The following is a 21,742-nucleotide window of genomic DNA, read 5'->3' on the forward strand; positions in this document are numbered from 1 at the left end:
GAAGAAAAGATGGAGGAAATGAGGAGGAAGGATGTCGATGTGATCTATACACCAGAAAGTGTTATAGATGCAGATTTGGATTCGAAATGTCCTGCACCCCAGAAGAAGAAGCAGAAGGTAAGTTAAATAAAAGAAAACTTAATTTGATCTTTATCATGTTGTTGTGACAAAAATTTGTATGCAAAATTGTAGGTTGAAAAAGCGGATATTCCAAGCGGAATTGATGACATCGAAGCTGCAATTTGTGATTATTTATGGAATAGTGGGTTAGAATCGGGATAAGTGAAATATATTGCTTTGTGAGTGATATTTAAATATTTCATGACAATTTATTAATCCTAATGATTCATACAGATATTTTGTAATCTCAATGGGAAATCAATTCGCTAGTGTATACGACGTTGCAACGTTGAAGCCTACGGAATGGGTTGGCGGTATGGTAAGTAGAAAGTACAAAATGTTAAAACCTATTTAATATGTTCTGATTGTGTAATTAATTTTGTTAGGTTATTGATTTGCTCGCCTGGACAGTATGCTACGATTTGAAAAAAGTCTCTCCGGAGGATTGGCTACCTTCCATACCACTTAGTGGTAAGTTAAATTAATAAATGTTGAAAAGTAGTGTTATAGACGGTAAATTAATAATGATTGTTACGTAATAGCAGCAACAGGCGTTGGATGCCAATAGCAAAGAAAGTGTTGCGAGTATTGCTAACTTTTGGGGTCCCATATTGGATAACTATGTGAAATTTACCAACTGTGAGAAGGTAAGACACCATACGAATTGCAAATGATGTTTTTGAATATAGAATGTTGAATTTTGTTAAATTGGGTGTGAAATTTGTTATAAATCATGATCACAATAAACTACCTTAATTCACATTGGTATCTGTTGATGTTGAATATGGTAGATCGTGTTACAACAATATATGATAGTATGTTTACATATGAAACAACTAAACAGATAGACAAAGATGCTAAGAGATTGGTATGTATGTATGTATGTATGTATGTATGTATGTATGTATGTATGTATGAAAGGACATTATGTAAATTACAATGCATAATTTCATAACTTCATATTTTTTTATGCAGATTAAAATATTAGATATTTATTATAAGAAACACATTTGGGTAGAATACTGTGGATCTCTAGGAAATTTTCCCTTGAAAAATTTCAAATTTGTGGAGTATAAGAAGAATAAGCAATTGAATGGGTATGAGATGTTATCATAAATATAATGCTTAATTTATGCATGTTTTATAATTGATATGTTTGGTTTTCAAATTTTGTAACATATATGATTTTGGCATATATGTGATGATGTGGATGGAATCGATCGGTTATACAGGGGCAACTGGTGATTTTGTAAGTGAAATTAAAAATTTGTTTGCGGTTAAATTGTTAAAAGTCGTAGATTGAATGATGTGGTTTACAATACATAATGTTCTGACAATTTGAATATAGGTTGTTGGATAGTGGGATCGATCGCGAATATTAAACGATCTCGTAAGCCACAATCAAAATCAATGAAGAAAGGAGATAACAAAAGTTGTCATCAGACACAAGAATAACAAAAAGGATGAAATGATGTAAATGTAGGGTTAATTTTGTATAAGATTTATAATTTTGTATACGATTTATAATTTTGTATGTGAATGTAATTATGTATGAGATGAGAAAAGTTAGCAGTAGGTTGTTGTACATGTTTCTTATACAAAATTAAGAGTCATGTTGATACTTACGATATATGGAGATCGTTGTCTGTAGTATTCCAAAATGTCATCATAATTGTCATTATGTGCAGGACTGAATGGCCATTCCATATTGAGGGTATGTACAATAACTACAAAATTCAATAACTTTAAAGTAAAAGGTAAATTTACAACGTAAGTAAAAATAGACTTTTTACTAAAAAAATTAATAAACACAAATATTTGTTTCTAATATTTTGTCCAGTATGGTTCTCAAACGTAAAGTTTCCAAAAAATAAGTAAGCATATGTGTCGATCAATTTATAGAGAGTATCGATCCCAGAAACATCGAAACCCATAAGTATAATGTAATAGGTAAATTTTCAATGTAACCGATATAAATATATCGATTTTATGAGAGAATAGGTCTACAACATGTATCGATACTTGTGGAGATCGTGTCGATACTTTTAGAACATATTCAAATCCCAGAAAGGTGCACCCATATAGTGTTGATACATTTTTAAAAAGTGTCGATCCCAGAAACATCGAAACCCATAAGTATAATGTAATAGGTAATTTTCAATGTAACCGGTATAAATATACTGGTTTTATGAGAGAATAGGTCTACAACATGTATCGATACTTTTTAATTTTGTGTCGATACTTTTTGTCCAGAATGAATGTCAAAAAGGGTAAACGAATAAAGTGTCTGTACATTTTCAAAAAGTGTCGATCCCAAATACATCGAAACCCATAAGTATAATGTAATAGATAATTTTTCAATGTAACCGGTATAAATATACCGGGTTTATTAGAAAATAGGCCTACAATATGTATCGACACTTTTTAATTTTGTGTCGATACTTTTTGTCCAGAATGAATACCAAAAAGGGTGAACGAATAAAATGTCGGTACATTTTCAAAAAGTGTCGATCCCAAATACATCGAAACTCATAATTATAATGTAATAGGTAATTTTTCAATGTAACCGGTATAAATATACCGGATTTATGAGAGAATAGGTCTACAAGATGTATCGACACTTGTGGAGATCGTGTCAATACTTTTGGAACAGAATCAAATCCCAAAAGGGTGCACCCATAAAGTGTCGATATATTTTTAAAAAGTGTCGATCCCAAAAACATCGAAATCCATAATTATAATGTAATATGTAATTTTCTAATAAAACCGATATAACTATACCATTTTTATGAGAAAATAAGTCATCATAAAGTATCGACAATTTTTAAATTTGTGTCGATACTATTTTAAATATTGCATGTTTTTTGCCCTTCATTATTTATAGATTATAATCGATATAAACTTCAAATTAATAAACCCTAAACCTAAAGGTAAAAGAGAACAAAACTCTTCCTCTCCAACGAATACTAGTGTTATTATAACAGTGACGATCAGATATTCAGGTAAATTTATCGATATTTTATGGGTTTGATTGATTTCTATATTGAAGTTTTTTTTCCTAAATGTGTTTGTGTTCCAATGTAATATCATCCACACCCAAAATGGCTCCAAAACATCAACGTCAGAAACACAATCTTTCTCAAAGCTCTTATCAACCCAGGTCTTCTCAACCACAATCTCCTTCTCAACCACAACCTCCTTCACAAACAAACAATTCTTCTGAGAAAATCAGGTCTTTCGAAACTCTAAACTTTAGATCCGATATGGAGAAACAAATATGGTAGACGAGTTTTAAAGTAAGGAAGATTCGTCCCGAACGTGTCGTTGATCGGAGTTTCTTGTTTGATGATAAATATGCATTTAGTTTTAAATCCACATTTATATCTTGGGGTTGGCTTGAATTCCTTGGTGTAGAACCAAAATATTACCCCGACCTAGTTAGAGTCTTCTACAACAATGTTTCCTTACAGCACGTGCCTAATAAGACTAATATAATAGGAATTAATACCCATGTCATGGGGAAGGATATATATATATATATCTCCGGAAACTATTGCGGAGGGTCTAGGTGTCGAGAATAAAGGGGATTCAGATGAAAATAATTTAGATACTATAATACAACAGGTTGATGGAAATAGCCCAATTCACCTAGATGTAGAGTTGAGAGTGTTTCACAAAATGCTCACTTGGTATATTCGGCCTTCTAGGGGAAAACATTCAACGCTTCGAGACAACGATTATTGGTAGATAGCAAAGTATAAATCCAAATCCAAAACGGCTCCAAACATTGCTAAACTGATATTTAATACAATTGTATATATGGTCACAAAGGGAGCAACAATTTCAATTTCACTACCATATGGATGTGTCATCACCCATCTGTTGAATAAGAAAGAAGTTGATTTTTCGCATGACGCCCCTGTTCGATTAACCCGCAAGATTGACATGTTATTTATTTAAAAAGCGGGATATGATTTTTTTGAAAAACTCGGTTGGAAGCGTGTCAGTGAGGTCGGATTAGATCAAGAGAGGGAGGAAATAGACCCCATTAGCCATGAAGACGACCAACCAATTGGAGACGCAATGATTGAAGAAGCTCCAGTTGGAGAAGATGTCACAATTAAGACCGTGATGGAATACATGGTCAATTTTTGGGAGCATATTGATTCCTTTGTGAGTGGAATATGAGTCGATATTTCATCATTGTGTGATGAAGTCTCCATGTTGCGTGATGAATTACGTTAACGACATCAAACGAGTTAGGTAATTCATTATTTATGTTTCTAAACATTTACACATTCTGAAAATGTATTTTATTTTCTTTTAACAGATGTGGACAACCAAGCGGTCAATGAAGATGACGATGAAGATAATGACAACGATGACGATGATTTTCCAAACAATTATATCGTGTCTGCAATGCCGCCTTCAAGAAAACTTGTAATTTTTTATCTCAATGGTGTCATTGCCTACATCCTAAGATAGCATGCAGGTTTTAATTCTGTTCTTTTGTATTCATTATTTTAACATATAAACGTATAACTTTAATCTCATTTTCTTCATGTTATAGATGTTGTCCTCAGAATAGGATTATATAATTTCTGCATTTTTGTCTAGACAATTTTGTTATTGCTATTTGGTCTTCAAAGATGAGGTTAGAACTGTTGAGCAATTGAATTATTGTAGCCAAAATCATTAATATACAATTGAATGTTAACATTCAAACTTGATTACAATCTCAGGCATAACGTCGACCGTGTACTTGAGAAACTACATTTATTTTCTGAGCATTTTCTATTCGTTTGGGTAAGATGAATATCAATACAGTTTGATGACTTTTATTTGTCTATGATTCCTACATATTTATGTTCGACTGCTTGTGAACAGGATCAAGCAAAATGTAAAACATACGATAATGTTACCTACTGTAAAGATCTCAATGATGTTTGGAACGCGTGTCATGATTTTAACGAGCTAAATACACTTTTGGCCGAAGATTCAGCGGAAAAAATGATTTATAATCCGGTAAGTTACATTGATGTAATATGTTTTTCCAGTTAAACAGGTGTTCATACATTGATTGATTAACAATTTATATGTTTATATAGAAATACAATTATATATGTCCACATACCTTTGACGATGCTTCCCATTCGAACAACAGTGCTCTAGGTATAACACAAATTTATTTCTGCATATGCGAATTTAGTTTATTGTTAGTAAAATTGCACCTCATTAGTTTGATAATTGAAATTATATATGTATGTCCTCAGAAAAAGGCGGAAACATACGAGAGTATTTGGAAAATTTATTGAAGGCGCCTAATGTTCCAGACTTCGTTAGAAATAACCCTTTTTCATCGGATTAATTTCGTTGTGGGTACATGATTTGAACATTGTTGTGTAAATACAGATACATTTGAGGATTGTTGAAATATCAATACTAGTTATTAATGTATTTTACATCTGTGTGCAAATGTATCAAAACACATTATTAAAGAATCGTTTTCTATAATCTCCACAACAAAGTTTTCATACTTAGAAATATCGGTATATTTATAATCGTTTTCTATAATGTATCTAAACTTAAAGTTTCTCATAAAGTGTCGATAAATTTTTAAAAGGTAACGACCCCAAAAACATTGAAACATATAATTATAATGTAATAGGTAAATTTACAATGTAACCGGTATAAATATATCGGTTTTATGAAAAATATGTCTATAAGATGTATCTATACATTTTCAAAAAGTATCGATCCCAAAAACATCAAAATCGATAATTATAATGTAATAGGTAATTTTGTAATATAACCGGTATAAATATACCGATTTTATGAGAGAATATGTCTACAATATGTATCGACACTTTTTAATATTGTGTCGATACTTTTTGACCAAAATGGATGTCAAAAAGGGTTAACACACAAAGTGTCGATATATTTTCAAAAAGTATCGATTTCAAAAACATCGTAACCGATAATTATAATATAATAGGTAATTTTGTAATATAACCGGTATAAATATATCGGTTTTATGAGAGAATAGGTCTACAACATGTATCGACACTTTTTAATATTGTGTCGATACTTTTTGTCTAGAATGGATGCCAAAAAGGGTTAACACACAAAGTGTCGATATATTTTCAAAAAGTGTCGATTCCAAAAACATCGTAACCGATAATTATAATGTAATAGCCAATTTTGTAATATAACCGATATAAATATACCAATTTATGAGAGAAACATGTATCGACACTTTTTAATATTGTGTCGATACTTTTTGTCCATAATGGATGCCAAAAAGGGTGAACAAATAAAGTGTCGATACATTTTCAAAAAGTGTCGATCCCAAAAACATCAAAATCGATAATTATAAAGTAATAGTTAATTTTTTAATATAACCGATATAAATATATCGGTTTTATGAGAGAATAGGTCTACAATATGTATCGACACTTTTTAATATTGTGTCGATACTTTTTGTCCAGAATAGATGCCAAAAAGGGTTAACGCACAAAGTGTCGATACATTTTCAAAAAGTGACGATTCCAAAAACATCGTAACCGATAATTATAATGTAATAGATAATTTTGTAATATAACCGGTATAAATATACCGATTTTATGAGAGAATAAGTCTACAACATATATTGAAACTTTTTAATATTGTATCGATACTTTTTGTCCATAATGGATGCCAAAAAGGGTTAACGCACAAAGTGTCGATATATTTTCAAAAAGTGACGATTCCAAAAACATCGTAATCGATAATTATAATGTAATAGATAATTTTGTAATATAACCAGTACAAATATACCGGTTTTATGAGAGAATATGTCTACAACATGTTGTGTCGATACTTTGCCAAAAAGGGTGAACGAATAAAGTGTCGATATATTTTCAAAAAGTGTCGATCCCAAAAACATCAAAACCCATAATTATAATGTAATAGGTAATTTTGTAATATAACTAATATAAATATATCAGTTTTATGAGATAATAGGTCTACAACATGTATCGATACTTTTTAATATTGTGTTGATACTTTTAAATAACACGGTTTTTCTTCCTTCATTATTTATATGTAACATAGCAAATAGATAAACCCTAAAGACAATTCTATTCTCTTCCTCTCTGATGAATACCAACGTTCATAACTGTTACGATCAGTTATTCATTTAAATTTATCGATATTATGGTATTGATTTCCATATTGGACAATTTTTTCCCTTCTTTTGTTCGATAGGTATGTTATCGGAACCCTAATTTTTTAGAAAGTCTTCAGAAAGAGAGGTTAGGTTTTAAAATTTGTTGTTTGTGAATGGTTATAGGTTTCAAGTTCAATCTTTGTTCGCGAAGATGATGACCTTTAAATGGAGCTCTAGCGTATCAATATTGAAGAAAATCGAAAGCGGCCAGTAAGTATCAATGTATTCATGTAATTGTCCTTGAAATGGTAATTGGATTAAAGTATTTAATCCAATTTAATTTATTCAAATCTCTACAGTCTGACTGAATGCGAAAGGATAAAGGAAGCTCATAATCATGTTGACAGCATAGCCAATAAAAACCCTTACAGGGTCCAAATGGTAAGCTAGGAATTGGTAAGGCAAGCTTCCTTTGAGGGTTTAGGGTTTAGGGCCCTCCAACGTAAGGAGTGCATGGTTGAACATTACGTATAATAGTTGTATTCAGTTGTTGAAGAATTATTTTTAATTTTATATAAGGATATTTTTTGTGATATACGCTCACTTTTCGGGACCAAGTAGTTAGATGTGTGCAGTAACCTATATCCTCGAGGCAGAGCACAAGAGATCTGACACTTAAAGATTTACCAAGAGCGGTAGCTTTTGCTCTGCATGAAGACCGAACCTAGAATCAACTTTGCAATTATGCCTATCATGCTGAAGAGAACCTGCTGAATAATAGGATTTGAATACAACTGCAAGCATTTTAAACCCTAAACCCAACTACTCACATGGAAAATTATGCAACAGAGATGTCAATCATGTGAGGAGTTAGGTTTAGGGTTTAAAATGCTTGCAGTTGTATACAAATTCTATTTTTTAGCAGGTTCTCTTCAGCATGTTAGGCATAATTGCAAAGTTGATTCTAGGTTCGGTCTTCATGCAGAGCAAAAGCTACCGCTCTTGGTAAATCTTTAAGTGTCAGATCTCTTGTGCTATGCCTCGAGGATATAGGTTACTGCACGCATCTAACTACTTGGTCCCGAAACGTGAACGTATATCACAACAACTATCCTTATATAAAATTAAATATAATTCTTCAATAACTGAAGACAACTATTATACGTAATGTTCAATCATGTACTCCTTACGTTGGAGGGCTCTAAACCCTAAACCCTCAAAAGAAGCTTACCTTACCAATTCCTAGCTTACCATTTGGACCTCCATGTTTTATTGACTATGCTGTCAACATGATTAACCTGGATAATCCCAGTTACAGAACTGATTTCGGCCATGATTGCGGAAGACTATAGTCTACAGATTGTTTGGCATTTATGTGATGATACGGATGAAATATTAAACGGTCTCGTAAGCCACAATCAAAATATACTAAGAGAGTAAATTTTGTTAATGTATGGTTATTTTTGTATAAGTTACATACGATTTATAATTTTGTATGTGATGTAATTATGTATGAGATGAGAAAAGTTAGCAATTGGTTGTTGTACATGTTTACACAATAGGAGTCATGTTGATACTTATGATATATGGAGATCATTTTCATCACATGCGGGACTGAATGTCCATTCCATTCCCGTCTTTGAAAAAATCAGTTGATGTAGGATGTGTGCTTGTATTCAAACTGAGCTTGACTTGAGGACATGTTAGTTTGTTATGTCCCTCACCGTTGCAGTACCCACATCGCCTAATTTTCTTCTCGACCTTGTTCTTCGATACTTTTTTTCGCTTGCGTTGTTTTCATTGAGGGTCACGAACGTTGTTTACTACAATGCTCTGGTTGACTGAATCATTCAAACCAAACAAGTTTTCTAATTCTTCTATTAGTATTTTCATCTCATCTCTTGCGGTTTTGAAAGACGTGTATGTCTTTGATGCAATGTAGCATAACCTACTTGACGTTGAACGTAGAGCAGCGAACCTTGTCATTTGCATCACTTCTGGAGACACATTCAAGTCAACATAACTGGGTGCAGAAGCCTTCGCATCCTTAGTCCACCTCTTTTGAATCAAAGTCCCGGGCAAATATGTGTAATCCAAGTGCTTCAAAATGTGAAGTTGATGGCGACACAGAAGTCCAACGGTCTTGAATTTTTTGCAGGAGTAAATTAGGGTTTCCGTACGAGAATCAAAACTAATTTCAAATGTCCTATTTTTTTCTTTGTACTTTGAAAAAATATAATGTTGACATTCATTTGATAAGGAATGAATCTCTTCCTCAATAATGTCTCCCGTAAAAGTTCATCTTGGAACGCACGAAAAGATTCGCGGGTAAAAATCTCAGCAACATGGCTTTCAAGGTCGACTAGTTTTGTGATCTGGAAGGGCTTCGTATGAGAACTTAAGTAATTCGCTTTCAACTCGTTCATATGCATTCTACTAATTCCATCTTAAATTGCATGAACAACATCTAAATATGTCTTCTTGTGTTTCAGTACAATCGCTAGTGAAGCATTCATAGACTCGCAACTTTGTGTTGAGCGAATATTGGCAAAGAAATGACTGGTTAGATATGCTTGTACCCATAAGTGCCGAGTATTTCCCTTCTCAATCACCCATGGATGCTTTTCGACATTGAATTCTGAAACAACCGAACGCCATTGAATATCAAATTCCTCGGTTGTCCACCAGGAAGCCATATATTTTGAGAATGGTGCTGTAAATTTTGGGTCACCAATGTTAACTTGTGCATTGCGAGAAAGATTCCAAGAACATAATATGTGCTTCGCATAAGGGATAACAGATTTGATAGCCCTCTGCATTGCCATATCCCCATCGGTGACAACTGAAATAGGTGATTTATTCATTATGGCTTCTAAAAAATTCTGTAGCACCCACTAGAAAGATTGAGACGTCTCGTCAGCGATTATGGCAGTGGCAAACACAATTGTGTTATGGTGATGATTGACACCGACAATAGGCATAATTGGTCGACCATAAAAATTATCTTTGTACGTTGTGTCAAACGCAATTACATCACTGAAGCATGTGTAATACGATCTCGATGTAGAATCCGACCAAATAAGATTATGCAATGCCCCTGATTCGTCTACCGAGTATGTCATAAAAAACCCAGGATCATCATGTTTCTTATAATCAAAGTAGGTAATAAGCGCATTCACATCCCCATCGACGATTTCCTTTGCTTTACCTCTTTGAAGTGCATTGTAGAGGTCTTTATGTGTAAATCCAACTTTATGATAGCCCCCTGCCTGCTGCGTTAAATAGTTCATTACTTGTGACGTGCCAACACCGACCTCTTTCAATGTTATTGCCTCATCGATATCGGCTTTACTTACAGCTCTATTAGAACGAATAAATTGTGTCATAGCAGGTGTGCACAATGCATGATTATGTTTCTGATAAGACTTACTTATAACCCAGTCATCGTTTGTATTTGTTGTTGTAACTACGACTCTAGCCTTACATCATGTTCTTGTGATTGGCGTATGAGCACGCTGACGATCAACATTATTGACTTTTGATACACGAAACCCTTATTTGGAACAACAAAATTCTTGTGTCTTCACATTCTCTTCCACGTAAAGCCGTGTTGTTCCCTTACGTGCACTAAACCCATGTTCCCGTGTGAATCCCTTGTAAAAGTACCAAGCTTCATCATGTGAAGAGAAGAGCTGACCAACCAATCTGTCAGATTCATCAACATTATGTACTTCATGGCATTCCTCAGTTGGCTTAACATTGTCTGTATCAGTATGATCCATGGAAAAAAATTTGTTGTACAAGTTCAGTGGTCCTAGAGTTGATGGAGATGTAAGCAAAGGTTCATTGAACATGTTTCAGTCGTGCTTTCAATAGGATGTGGTATTGGTAGTGATAGTTAAAGGGTGGGTACAACATTAAATTCGCAGTACATATTTAGGTATGTACAATAACTACCTAAATATGTGTCGATACATTTTCTACAAGTATTGACCCAAAAAACATCAAAACCAATAATTATAATGGAATAGGTAAATTAACAATGTAACCGGTATAAATATACCGATTAATTAGAAAACAGGTCAACATAATGTATCGACACTTGTGGAATTTGTGTCGATACTTATTGTCCAGAATGAATGCCCAAACGAGGTGCACGCATAAAGTGTCGATACATTTATTAAAAGTATCGATCCCAAAAACATCAAAACCGATAATTATAATGTAATAGGTAAATTTACAATGTAATCGATATAAATATACCGATTTTATGAGAAAATAGGTCAGCATAAAGTATCGACACTTGTTAAATTTGTGTCGATACATTTTTTCCATAATGAATGTCCAACGAGGTACAAGAATAAAGTGTCGATACATTTAAAATTGTATCGATCCCATAAACACCGAAACAAAAATTACAATGTGATAGGTAAATTTACAATGTACCCAGTATAAATATACCGGTTTTATGAGAAAATATGTTTAAATAATGTATCAACACATTTTTAGTTTGTGTCGATATTTTTTTCCAGAATGAAATATGAATACCCAACGAGGTGCAAGCATAAAGTGTCGATACATTTAAAATTTTATCGATCCAAAAAATATCGAAACCGATAATTATAATGTAATAGGTAAATTTGCAATGTTACCGGTATAAATATACCGGTTTACTTCGAAAATAGGTCAATATAAGCGCTACCTATTTCATTATATAAGAGCTACCTAATATGTTATTGTACTTGATAATATTTCCGGCTAAATGCCTATTTTATTAAATAAGCGCTACCTATTACATTAAATAAGCGCTACCTAATATGTTTTTGTACTTGATAATATTTCCGGTTAAATGATATAACATAACCAGTCTAAATTTTAACCGATCACTTGTTTAACTGGTCACGCCGTTTTTTAGCCATTTTTTAACCGCCGCACAATAGAACCTCCCCTATAATAAGAGACTGAAGAACAACAAATTTTAAGCTATATAGTAGATGACAAATTTAACTTTTTAAAATTTAAAGGATGAATTTAAATTTATAAAATTTTAAGAGATAAAAATAATTTTTTAATAAAAAATGCCATAAAATATCTAAAATATATAGTATTTTTAAAATTTTATACTTGTCCTGTCCATCCCTATCTATAGTACTATATAGTATATGTTTTATTTATTTAGTTAGTTGCTGTATATTGTATGTAGTGACGATTTAATTTGATTAGGAGACGGGCAACGCACTGACAAATCCTTTTTTTAAAGTTCGGCTCTGACTGACTGACTGCCCTTTAATAAGTCTAAATTAAGTAGCCTTGAGCCCAACTGGAATCTCCGAAAGATTGCTGCCAGTAGTTTTTTAGTTCCATTATTTGGACTGAAAAGCAAGCCCATTATTCTGAAATCAAAGAGCGAAGCCTAGTTCTAATACAGGGCAGTTGACTTAGCTTTGTACAAAGATTGAGAACAGGCTCAATGGAAAGCAGATCTGTACATACCCAGTAGAGCTGGGCAGCCTGGACGGGCTTATTATACCAAACACTGATAATTGGTAAAGCTTTATAGATGTTGGTAGTATGTAAAACTATAGGGCCCGACGGTTCGTAAGTTGGCATGCAGTGTTATGTTTTGGGAAGAAATCCAAATCTATTTAAAACGTAAGTTGGCATCCCAATCTATCCTTCCGTCCAACTCTCGGCCTCCCATTATTGTAGTTGTCCCAAACATGCATGCAACCAAGGCGTCTCCATCTCCAATTGCTCCTCCATCATCCGCCTTTTCACCGCTCCCCCTCTTTCTAGTGAGGAGCGGATAACACTCCATACCAACACCGAAGAAACTGTAGAAATTCAAGCTAGCAACCCAAGCAGCCAAGAACCTACATTATTCAGGTCCCCAGAGATCAAATTATATGGAGGGCGTCCCCTAAAATTGGAGTGATAGTTGAACGCCATCGAAACCCTAGCAATCTACAAAAATATAAAGTTTTAAGTATATCGATGTAAAAAGTCTATTATATAATACTAGAAATTCAATTAACTCATCTGAATTCTGTATTGCAAGTGTTCATGGCCGGACGGCCATAATGTAAACAATAAAATGTTTACCTAAATAGCTAAATTCATCACCACTGGACCAAAAAAAAGAGTCTTGCACTCTTTTTTTTTTCTTTTGAAAAAAAAAAATTTACCTCAAGGCCTCGGGCCTCGAAATTTTTGAAAAGAATACGTGCATTAAGATTTCAGCGGTGATAATGGAGAAATTAAAATAAATTTTTAATTGGGAAACTAAATACTCACGACTTTGACAATTAAAAACAAAAGCACGCTTATATGTTGGCTACAAATAAATTAACTTTGAGTGAATAAAGTTATGTTTATGTTTGTTTATTTTTTAAAATGTTAATGTTTTTTTAAATTTTCAGTATCATATTCGTATTTATTTATTAATTTTAAAAGTATTCATATTCATTATTTAACGTTCGTAAATATTTTCGTTTAACATTCATATAATATTTCACAGCCAAAACTCTCTTTTAAGTGTGATTATTTGGAGTTAAAGAAAACTGATGAAATTATGCCTCTAGTCCTTAAGTTTCGTAGACTTTATAGTTTGAACTTAAAAATTTACTTTATATTCGATTTATTACATATCTTGACCAATATTTAAAATATAAAAAAATATGAGAACCAAGTAAATGATTTTATAAATAAGCTTATTTGTGAACATAAATGAACCGAACAAACCTTTGTTCGAGTTTCGTTCCTTTATTAAGTAAACATAAAAAAATTGTCTATACTTATCTATTTAGCTTAATAAAAATATTATACAAATGGTTGACGAATAATTTGTCGAAGGCTCTTTTCATTTACATCCGTATGGTTTTTTGAGTTACCGGTATTTGAATTTATGAAATAAGGTTCCGAATACACTATTATTGGAATGCATGGTGCATGGTTAGTGTGTTTATATGTTCAATTGATATGGAGTTCACTTCCCGCTTATTTATTATTATTGCTAAGTATGCATTTACAAAGCCGAGCTTTAACACAATATTCAAAAGCTTCACATATTACGGCTTTGGTTATTTTCTTCTTTGGATAAACGTTAGAGATTGATTAATTTGCTGAAGCAGCTGCCCTTCTTCGCTGTTTTGACGCCAATGCATTTGTCGGATTAAAATCCCCGTTTCTATCTACATTTGCCTTCTCCCTTTTTATATAGTTTTTTTATTTGTTTTATAAATTATACAATTCTAGGGTTCTTGTGTTTTCTTGGTGCCAGACTGCCAATTCATATCTGTTTACATTTGCTTACCAGGAGAATAGTAGATGTATTGGGCATTGGCGTCCTTTGGTTTTCTGTCGGGAGGGAAGCAATCCTTTTTTAGAGTAATGATGATGATGCGTAAAATCCAAGCAACAACCCTGATGTACAAACACCTTATAAATTTGCTCCCTCTCGCGAGATCATCTGGACCGGAATCAAATTATATTCTATTATATATGTCAAATGTTAGAGCATCTTCGTCCCCAAAATTGAACGGCAGGCCGTACAAAGAGAAACGTGGTCATTATTCGCATTCAGAAAACCACACACCCTTACGTTGCTCGGCCCTCTAGGCGGGGACCATCATCTCGTGAGGAAATCCATTATGATCTCCTCCCGTAATAAAAACAAATGCTACATCGTACAGGGGGCTATAGGACCATTTTCTAGGGAACAATCACATCTCAAAACTAGAGGCATATTTTAATGCATCAAACACACAACTCATATGGGTTTCCTCTCTTTGTTTTTTAATGGTGGGCATTGGATTCAACTAGTTATTATTAAAATGGATTCCCTCGAAAAACCCAAATCTAACAATGTATTTTAGTTGTGAGACACAACACCAGAGTCTCCCCTGTAAATGATCTGAGTGGCCCAATAGTTTAATCATAATAAGTGAGGGTGAGTTGGTTTTGTGGAAGGGAAGTGGTTTCTTTTCCTACAATAATTGGAGCTTCTGCTATATACTTTATTTTGGAATTTTAAAGACCCTATGATGGGTTCAAATCTAGTGGTACCTTTCTTTACACGTATGAAAGAACCAGAGAGGGAGATTTCATGTGTTGAAAGAATAATTGCTGGATGTCCCCATTAAAAATCCATGTCTTGTTAAAATGAAAGCACTTGAAGTGGATTCCAACTCCTCTTCGACCGTGAACCCCCCCTCCCCCTTTTCACCTACTAGTGCCCATCCTTTTCACCACCTAACCTTTCACAGAAATATAACCATCGATTAATTAGACCCATTATAAAAATCTAAACTGTCTTTTTTAATCTTTTGACGTGGGTTCTCTCAAATCCAAGTGCCCAATAGTTTAGAGAGCAATCCCCTCCCCACTATCTTAAACATGCACAGATCTCATACCCCCATTTCTTTATTGTTTTAAACATCTTTAATAACCTCCATCACCCAATTAAACCGTCTTTATGCTCTAAAAAGAAAAAGTTCTCTGCTTCTACCTGTGTTTGAAGATACAACAATAGTATTTTATGCATCCCCTTTGTGCCCTGCAACGGTGCCGATTCTCCATTATCATTTGGTAGTACTATAAGAACCGTTGGGGTCCTTGTGATAATTCGACTTAAACATCCATTTCCGTTAAGATCTCTATATTATTTTCAATAATTACAAATGTAGGGATAATCTTGTTCTAAAATATTTTATTTTATTTTATTTTATTTTGGTGTTCTTACCTATGATTGAGCTTTTGATTAGTATTGGAGTAATGGTGGAAACTATCCCATTCTAGGGTAGATAATGGACAAGTGGAACTTGGATAAAATTAGTAACATTCAAACAAAAAGCCAAACCCTTTTTCTTCTTTGGTGTTTTCACGAGGGCTATCAGAGGTTTGTTTTGTATGGGGTGAGGTTACCCATCAATATGTGTTTTTATTCAATGATTAAAGGGTTCCCATTCTTTAGAACCCAGTTAAGTGAGAATTATTGCAAGGTGAGTGCAAAATGTACAGTTTTGTCCTAGATCGCATTGGCGGACTTTATACTACTCCCCATCTTACAATAATTTTCTTACTATGGATAAAGAGGAGAGCCATCAATTGATGCAATTTGTTCAAAACATCAACAAGTTGTATACATTAATTATAAGCCATTTGAAATAGAAAAAAACAATGTGCCCTTCGATCCAGTAATTCTAAACACAATTCCCTCGCTTGGTTACTCAATTATAAACCGTAAATCTATAAACACAACACAAGTAAGATACGGCACGTTATGTACGTATTGAATTTATTTTAGTACTAACCGCTCACTCACAAATTCACAAACTCTTTACGGTAGTTAAAAATTCTTGGGTAATTTTCAATTTTTTTTCCATCTATGACAGCGGTGGTGGTCTTCTCCGTTCACCATCCTATCATGACTACTGATATTCTTGTATTTACTATAATAATACTTTTGGCTCTTTCTCTAGTAAGGGTTATCATGACTACTGATATTTTTGGACTCTCGGTATAGGTTTTTATTTGGTTTTCTTGTTGATTTTTTTTTATTTTACCTGAATACATGGTTGTTGATTTCCAGATGCATGATTCCTCTGTTCATTTGTTTAAGACGGTCTGTTGATTATCGCTTAAAGGTGCCAGATGAGATTATTATTAAGGGGAGATCGCTTTTATCGTTGGTCATTTTGGTTATTCTTCAAGTTTCTCTCCTCCATGATGCTCGGAACCTTTGGTGTGTTCAGTTTTTGTACGTCATTGCTTCACTTGTTAATGGTTTTGTTTATAGGCTATCTCTACGCAATCATTGTTATATGTTATTTCAATAGTCACGACCGTATTTATTCAGTCTGTATTTGACAAGACGTTTGTTGATACAACTTCGATAAATTAAAAATTCTGTTTATGTTGAAAAAAACACACAAGTAAGATACATATAGACAATTCCTTGGCAGTAAAAATATTTGGATTGCATCAACTTATTCAGGAAAACTCCAAATGTTCAAACTGTAATAAGTTTGAGCTTGCTGTTATTTCTTCCAACTAATATGCTTCATTGCTTTCCACTCTCTTTCTTTCGCCTAGAGATCATCATATGCGTGAAAGATGAAACTGACAGTTGCAATATTTAATGGAAAATTAATGCCAATTCATCAGTTAAACAAACTTTGTTTAATATAGTAATCACATGGATTAAGCCCCCAACTGTAGGATTTTCCCTTAAAGAAAGCAGGGATTATTGTCCTAATTAAGCACTTGGAACTAAGAAACTAATGACGTGTCTAGTTCACATCGGTGAAGTCATAATAAACAATCTTGTAAAAAATATTTCCCGCAACATATACAGCTTTTAAGGTTATAATTAAACCTTTTGTATTGTACTTGCATGTTGCTTGAACAGGGAAAAACAACCAATGGATGTGTAGATTCTGAATGTTGGTTTGTTTCGGATCAAACCTGGCATGGGAGGGTCAATTATTATTTTAAGAACGTGAACTGCTGGCATTAACCTTATAGTATTCATTTATATATGTGTAGCAGTTGAAAATGGACAGGCAAAAATTACATGGCAGATGCAAGTGTCTTCGTCAACACGTGGTTGTCTCATTAAAGTTATACCATATTTTTTTTCAGTTCTATGGTCAACATATCTGAGGATATCTCAAACAAATGATTATATTCAAATAATAAAAGGATAAAGAGAGAGAAATAGTTGAAAGATTTTCCATTTTTTTGGGGGGGTGGGGGCCTAAATTACAGCCTCTTGAACATAATGGTAGTTAGCTAATTACAATTGGGAGTTCTCTCTAAAACAAGGAAAATACATTACTTCCACCCTCCACGGCTTTAATCATATATGCAGGGTGGGATTGAAATACAATGCGTAAAGCTAAGCACATCTAAGCTCTCTCTGTGTGAATTTTTTCCAGTCCACCAAACGCCTCAGGAACTCCTTCACCTGTAAAATAATCGAAGTTAGCTCAAATTTGATGTAAAAAAAATTGCAAGGTAGGATTAGTAATCTTGCCTCAGCTGGTTCCCGAAGAGAATAAGAAGCGTTTGTTTCTTTGGGTAATTTGGAAACAAGAATACCAAACCCTTGCCTTCTCTCACGTAAAACCTGATTCATTAAAAATGATGTGTTAAATTTTAGAACTCAATTATACATCATATAGTTATTTATTTTTAATTAAATTCGACCTTAAATGCATCTTCATCGGATCGATCATCGCCGATATAAACCGGTAAAACATCATTTGAATCGGCGTAACCTAGTGCCTCCAATAAAAATTCAAGGGCTCTTCCTTTGTCCCATTTGATGGTGGGTCGGATCTCTAATACCTTCCTGCCTTGAGTTAGTTTAAGCTTGGGGTACTCGCTGAGCACCGACCTCACTTGTTCGGCTAGTGCAACCCAGCTCTGGCCAATGACAAGAACTCTGTGAGATAAATGTAGGCACCACAAAATTAATCGTAACTGAAGACGCAAGATGGCTTGCTTGTGTACCTTTTCATCCACGCAGCGAAAGTGTACGGAGACACAGAATTTGTTGTTTTCCACTCTGGTTCCTGCAATGGATTTTGTTTTCTCTACCAAAGCTCTGTAAACCTGGAAATTTAAAAGCAAACAAATCAATCCCCTTAATACGGATTGTTTCTTTTTGAACTTCTGAAATGCACTAGATTGTGGGAGACAAAAACCTCTTCAATCATGGGCAAGAATTCACTGGCAGCCTGGAAAAGAACTCCCTGGTTACCCTAAATAACACACACAAATTGTCAGTAGAAATGAAAACCAGAAGCATCCAAGCAAGATTTTTACTGGTGAGGAAAAAAAGGGCAACTAAAAAGTACAATAGGTGAAACTACACGAGTACATTTGATACTCTTACTTTCTTGTATTTGCAACTTTTAGATGGTCCCTTGATGTCCATACCATGGCTACCAGCATAATAAAGTCCAGCTAATTTTACAAAGCTGTAGACCTGTATCATCAAAAACCAATTCAATTCAACATTGTCCGTCTTTGTATTAATCGAACACCAAGTATATGAACCGTAAGATAATGGCAGTGTAATGTACCTTGTCTCTGCACCTCCCGGTCACTATTGCCGTCGGAAAATATCTGGCGACGTCTCTCACGGTTGCTCTCATCTGATTAGAGACGACCGAGGAATTAATAGGAGTTTTATAGCTGGCAAGCAACATTAGTTGAGAACATGAAGATATGAACCTCTTTAGGCATGAAAGCTCGATCCGGGTCTTCAACGATCGGAGAGAGCGTGCCGTCATAATCAAGAAACATTACAATCTGTTTCCCTCTTGATGCAGCTACTATTTGCTCAAACATGCTCAAAGCCGAGGGATGATGTACCTAATACATAGAAGAAAAAAAAAAGGTCATTCATCATTAACCGGTAACAATAACAAAGGGGAATAAGGATTATTGACTGGGAAACGGAACCTACAATCCAGGAGCTTCTGTCATCGGTTTCGGGCAAGGAAACAGTAGTCGACCTGATACGGGTCGGAGAAGACGCTCTCATGGAATCCAACCAGGCATTGACTTTAGCCCCTCCTTTTTCAGTTTCGAATTTCTTCATCAACAGCATCTTAAGGTCTTGAGGTGAAAATGACTTAGCCACTGTCAGAGACGAGGGAGGCAACACCTTCCCAACACCATGCGATATCACATCAAGAACCACCACATTCTGTTGGTTAGTCATCTTTTTTTAACTTAGCTTCTTCTTGTTTATCTTCTGCATATTTCACCAGAAAAACCAAAACTTTAGACCAAGATATAGCCAAATAAAGAAACACATTAAATCGTATAACATCAAATTCTAAAAGGCTAACTTTGAAACCTGAAGAGAGTAGATAAAAGGAACAGGGTATGAAAGAAAGCAGAGAAGATGGCAACGTGTGAGATCTTAGGACATCGAAGACAGCCAATGGTAGGTTTTTAAATAAGCAAAGGGAGAGAGAGAGAGAGAGAAAACAGATAAATAAAGAGAGAAGAAAATATAGTGAAATGAAATGAAAAGACGAAAATCACAGAAGCACACTAAGACTCAACAAGTCGGAAAAAGAAACCGGGGTTAGTCTAGTCAATTTATAAACATGGTTTAACACAAAGCGACGAAACAGCCATATTGGTGGCCAAATGCACTTTTCGACCCCGGCGTTCTCCCAATCCCTTCCCTCTCTTCTTTTGTTTTCTACGATTCCAGGGACCATTCGGCTGATTCCTGGAATATTTCTAACCCCCATGGACAAATAAATTGGAAGTGTTTTTTTAACAGCAACTTCTTGTGTTGAAAAACTATAAAAAAAAGGTCAAAACTATTATTACAGTTGATCAGTAAAATTTAAGGATTAAAATGTCTTGTTCCGTATAAAGCGCACCGTTTGCTTTTAAGCTTGGCCTTACTGAACAAGAATGTAGATTTATGTGGGTTTTGATGGCATGCAATGGTATTTTCATTGACTTGTAAATGTCGGGGGGGAAACACACATTCTTGCACTTTTAACACCTCATGAAAATGGTAAAAACTTGATCAGTGGGTAAATTTTATTGTTTTAAGGCTTTGTGAGTTTTGATGTAACAACTGGAGTATAGTATGGTAAAATATTACAATTAGGGTATTAAGCAAGCAGGCATATTTCATGGTTAGGCCATTGGGCCTAAAGTTTTGTATAATGTCGTGAAATGTAAGAGTTGTCAACCGAATAATCTTGTTAAAATAGTGAAGAGAAGATTAAGAAACCTAGATAGATGGTACAATCTGAAGATGGTCTAAGATCAATTTAACGAAACGTTTATACAGCAAAATATCGTCATAAACTCATAGTTTTCATGGTATTCAAACTCAAAGATGTCATTTTTTTATGATAATGAGTCGGAATTCCTACGAAAATACACAAAACTTTAGATGAAGTACGCGGTGATGTCATAAGGTGTTGTCACATGTAGTCTACCTTCCATCATTTTAAAACGACTTCGGTGATTCCTTGTGTCAGTTCATCCCCCCAACGCGACATTGTTGATAGGGTGCAAAATAAAATTTGTTAACGAGTACCTCCAATTATAATACACATGTTTATCTAATACATTATTATTATAATAGTAAATCATAGTTCGGTTAAGGAATATTCATTATCAAAAAAGTGGGTTTTTCTCCCCATAAACAGTCAAACTTCAAGGAATTCTCTCTTCAATTATTGATACGAAATTTCCATCCAATGCAGCAGTCAAGGAAAAGAAGCCCTTTAGTTCGTACACTATTCTTTTACATAATGTCTAGTGGTAGAAACGACAAAGTATTTATATATCTTTTACTTTATTTGTTTTACAATTTTAAGGCATGCATGATTGGGCCCCCTACATAGTTTTGTAAGGAAGTAAAAAAAAGGTGGTAAACTGCCAAAAATAGCATTGCATCTTTCCAAACAAACAGCTCCATTGCAT

General features: G+C 34.1%; 1 protein-coding gene across 3 annotated transcripts; it reads right to left on the minus strand.

Moving 5' to 3' along the window:
* Nucleotides 1–17,985: 17,985 nt before the first annotated feature.
* On the minus strand, nt 17,986–20,285 carry LOC120194995 (probable trehalose-phosphate phosphatase D). 3 transcript variants are annotated; one of them, XM_039197144.1, is made up of 10 exons: nt 20,139–20,285; nt 19,743–20,033; nt 19,508–19,648; nt 19,357–19,428; nt 19,167–19,259; nt 18,976–19,032; nt 18,782–18,883; nt 18,476–18,694; nt 18,303–18,395; nt 17,986–18,233 (listed from the first exon to the last, which is right to left on the minus strand). In XM_039197144.1, exons 2-10 carry the CDS (start codon nt 19,998–20,000, stop codon nt 18,165–18,167), a joined length of 1,104 nt encoding a protein of 367 aa, XP_039053075.1. In that variant the 5' UTR covers nt 20,001–20,033; nt 20,139–20,285; the 3' UTR covers nt 17,986–18,164. The 3 variants fall into 3 exon arrangements, with proteins under 3 accessions (XP_039053075.1, XP_039053073.1, XP_039053074.1); XM_039197142.1 differs by having other exon boundaries at nt 19,152–19,259; XM_039197143.1 differs by having other exon boundaries at nt 19,152–19,259; nt 20,131–20,285.
* Nucleotides 20,286–21,742: the final 1,457 nt, after the last annotated feature.

Source organism: Hibiscus syriacus, unplaced genomic scaffold (assembly GCF_006381635.1).
Source record: "Hibiscus syriacus cultivar Baekdansim isolate YM2019G1 unplaced genomic scaffold, ASM638163v2 tig00117005_pilon, whole genome shotgun sequence".
NCBI classification, from domain to species: Eukaryota; Viridiplantae; Streptophyta; class Magnoliopsida; order Malvales; family Malvaceae; genus Hibiscus; species Hibiscus syriacus.

What these genes read in the sequence shown, in the direction of transcription:
- LOC120194995 (XM_039197142.1), bottom strand. Translation starts at nt 20,000, where the DNA reads ATGACTAACCAACAGAATGTGGTGGTTCTTGATGTGATATCGCATGGT. An exon ending in CCGGGAGGTGCAGAGACAAG is followed by an intron (nt 19,260 to 19,356) that starts GTACATTACACT and finishes TTGATGATACAG; the next exon opens with GTCTACAGCTTTGTAAAATT. An exon ending in TCTTGCCCATGATTGAAGAG is followed by an intron (nt 18,884 to 18,975) that starts GTTTTTGTCTCC and finishes TTAAATTTCCAG; the next exon opens with GTTTACAGAGCTTTGGTAGA.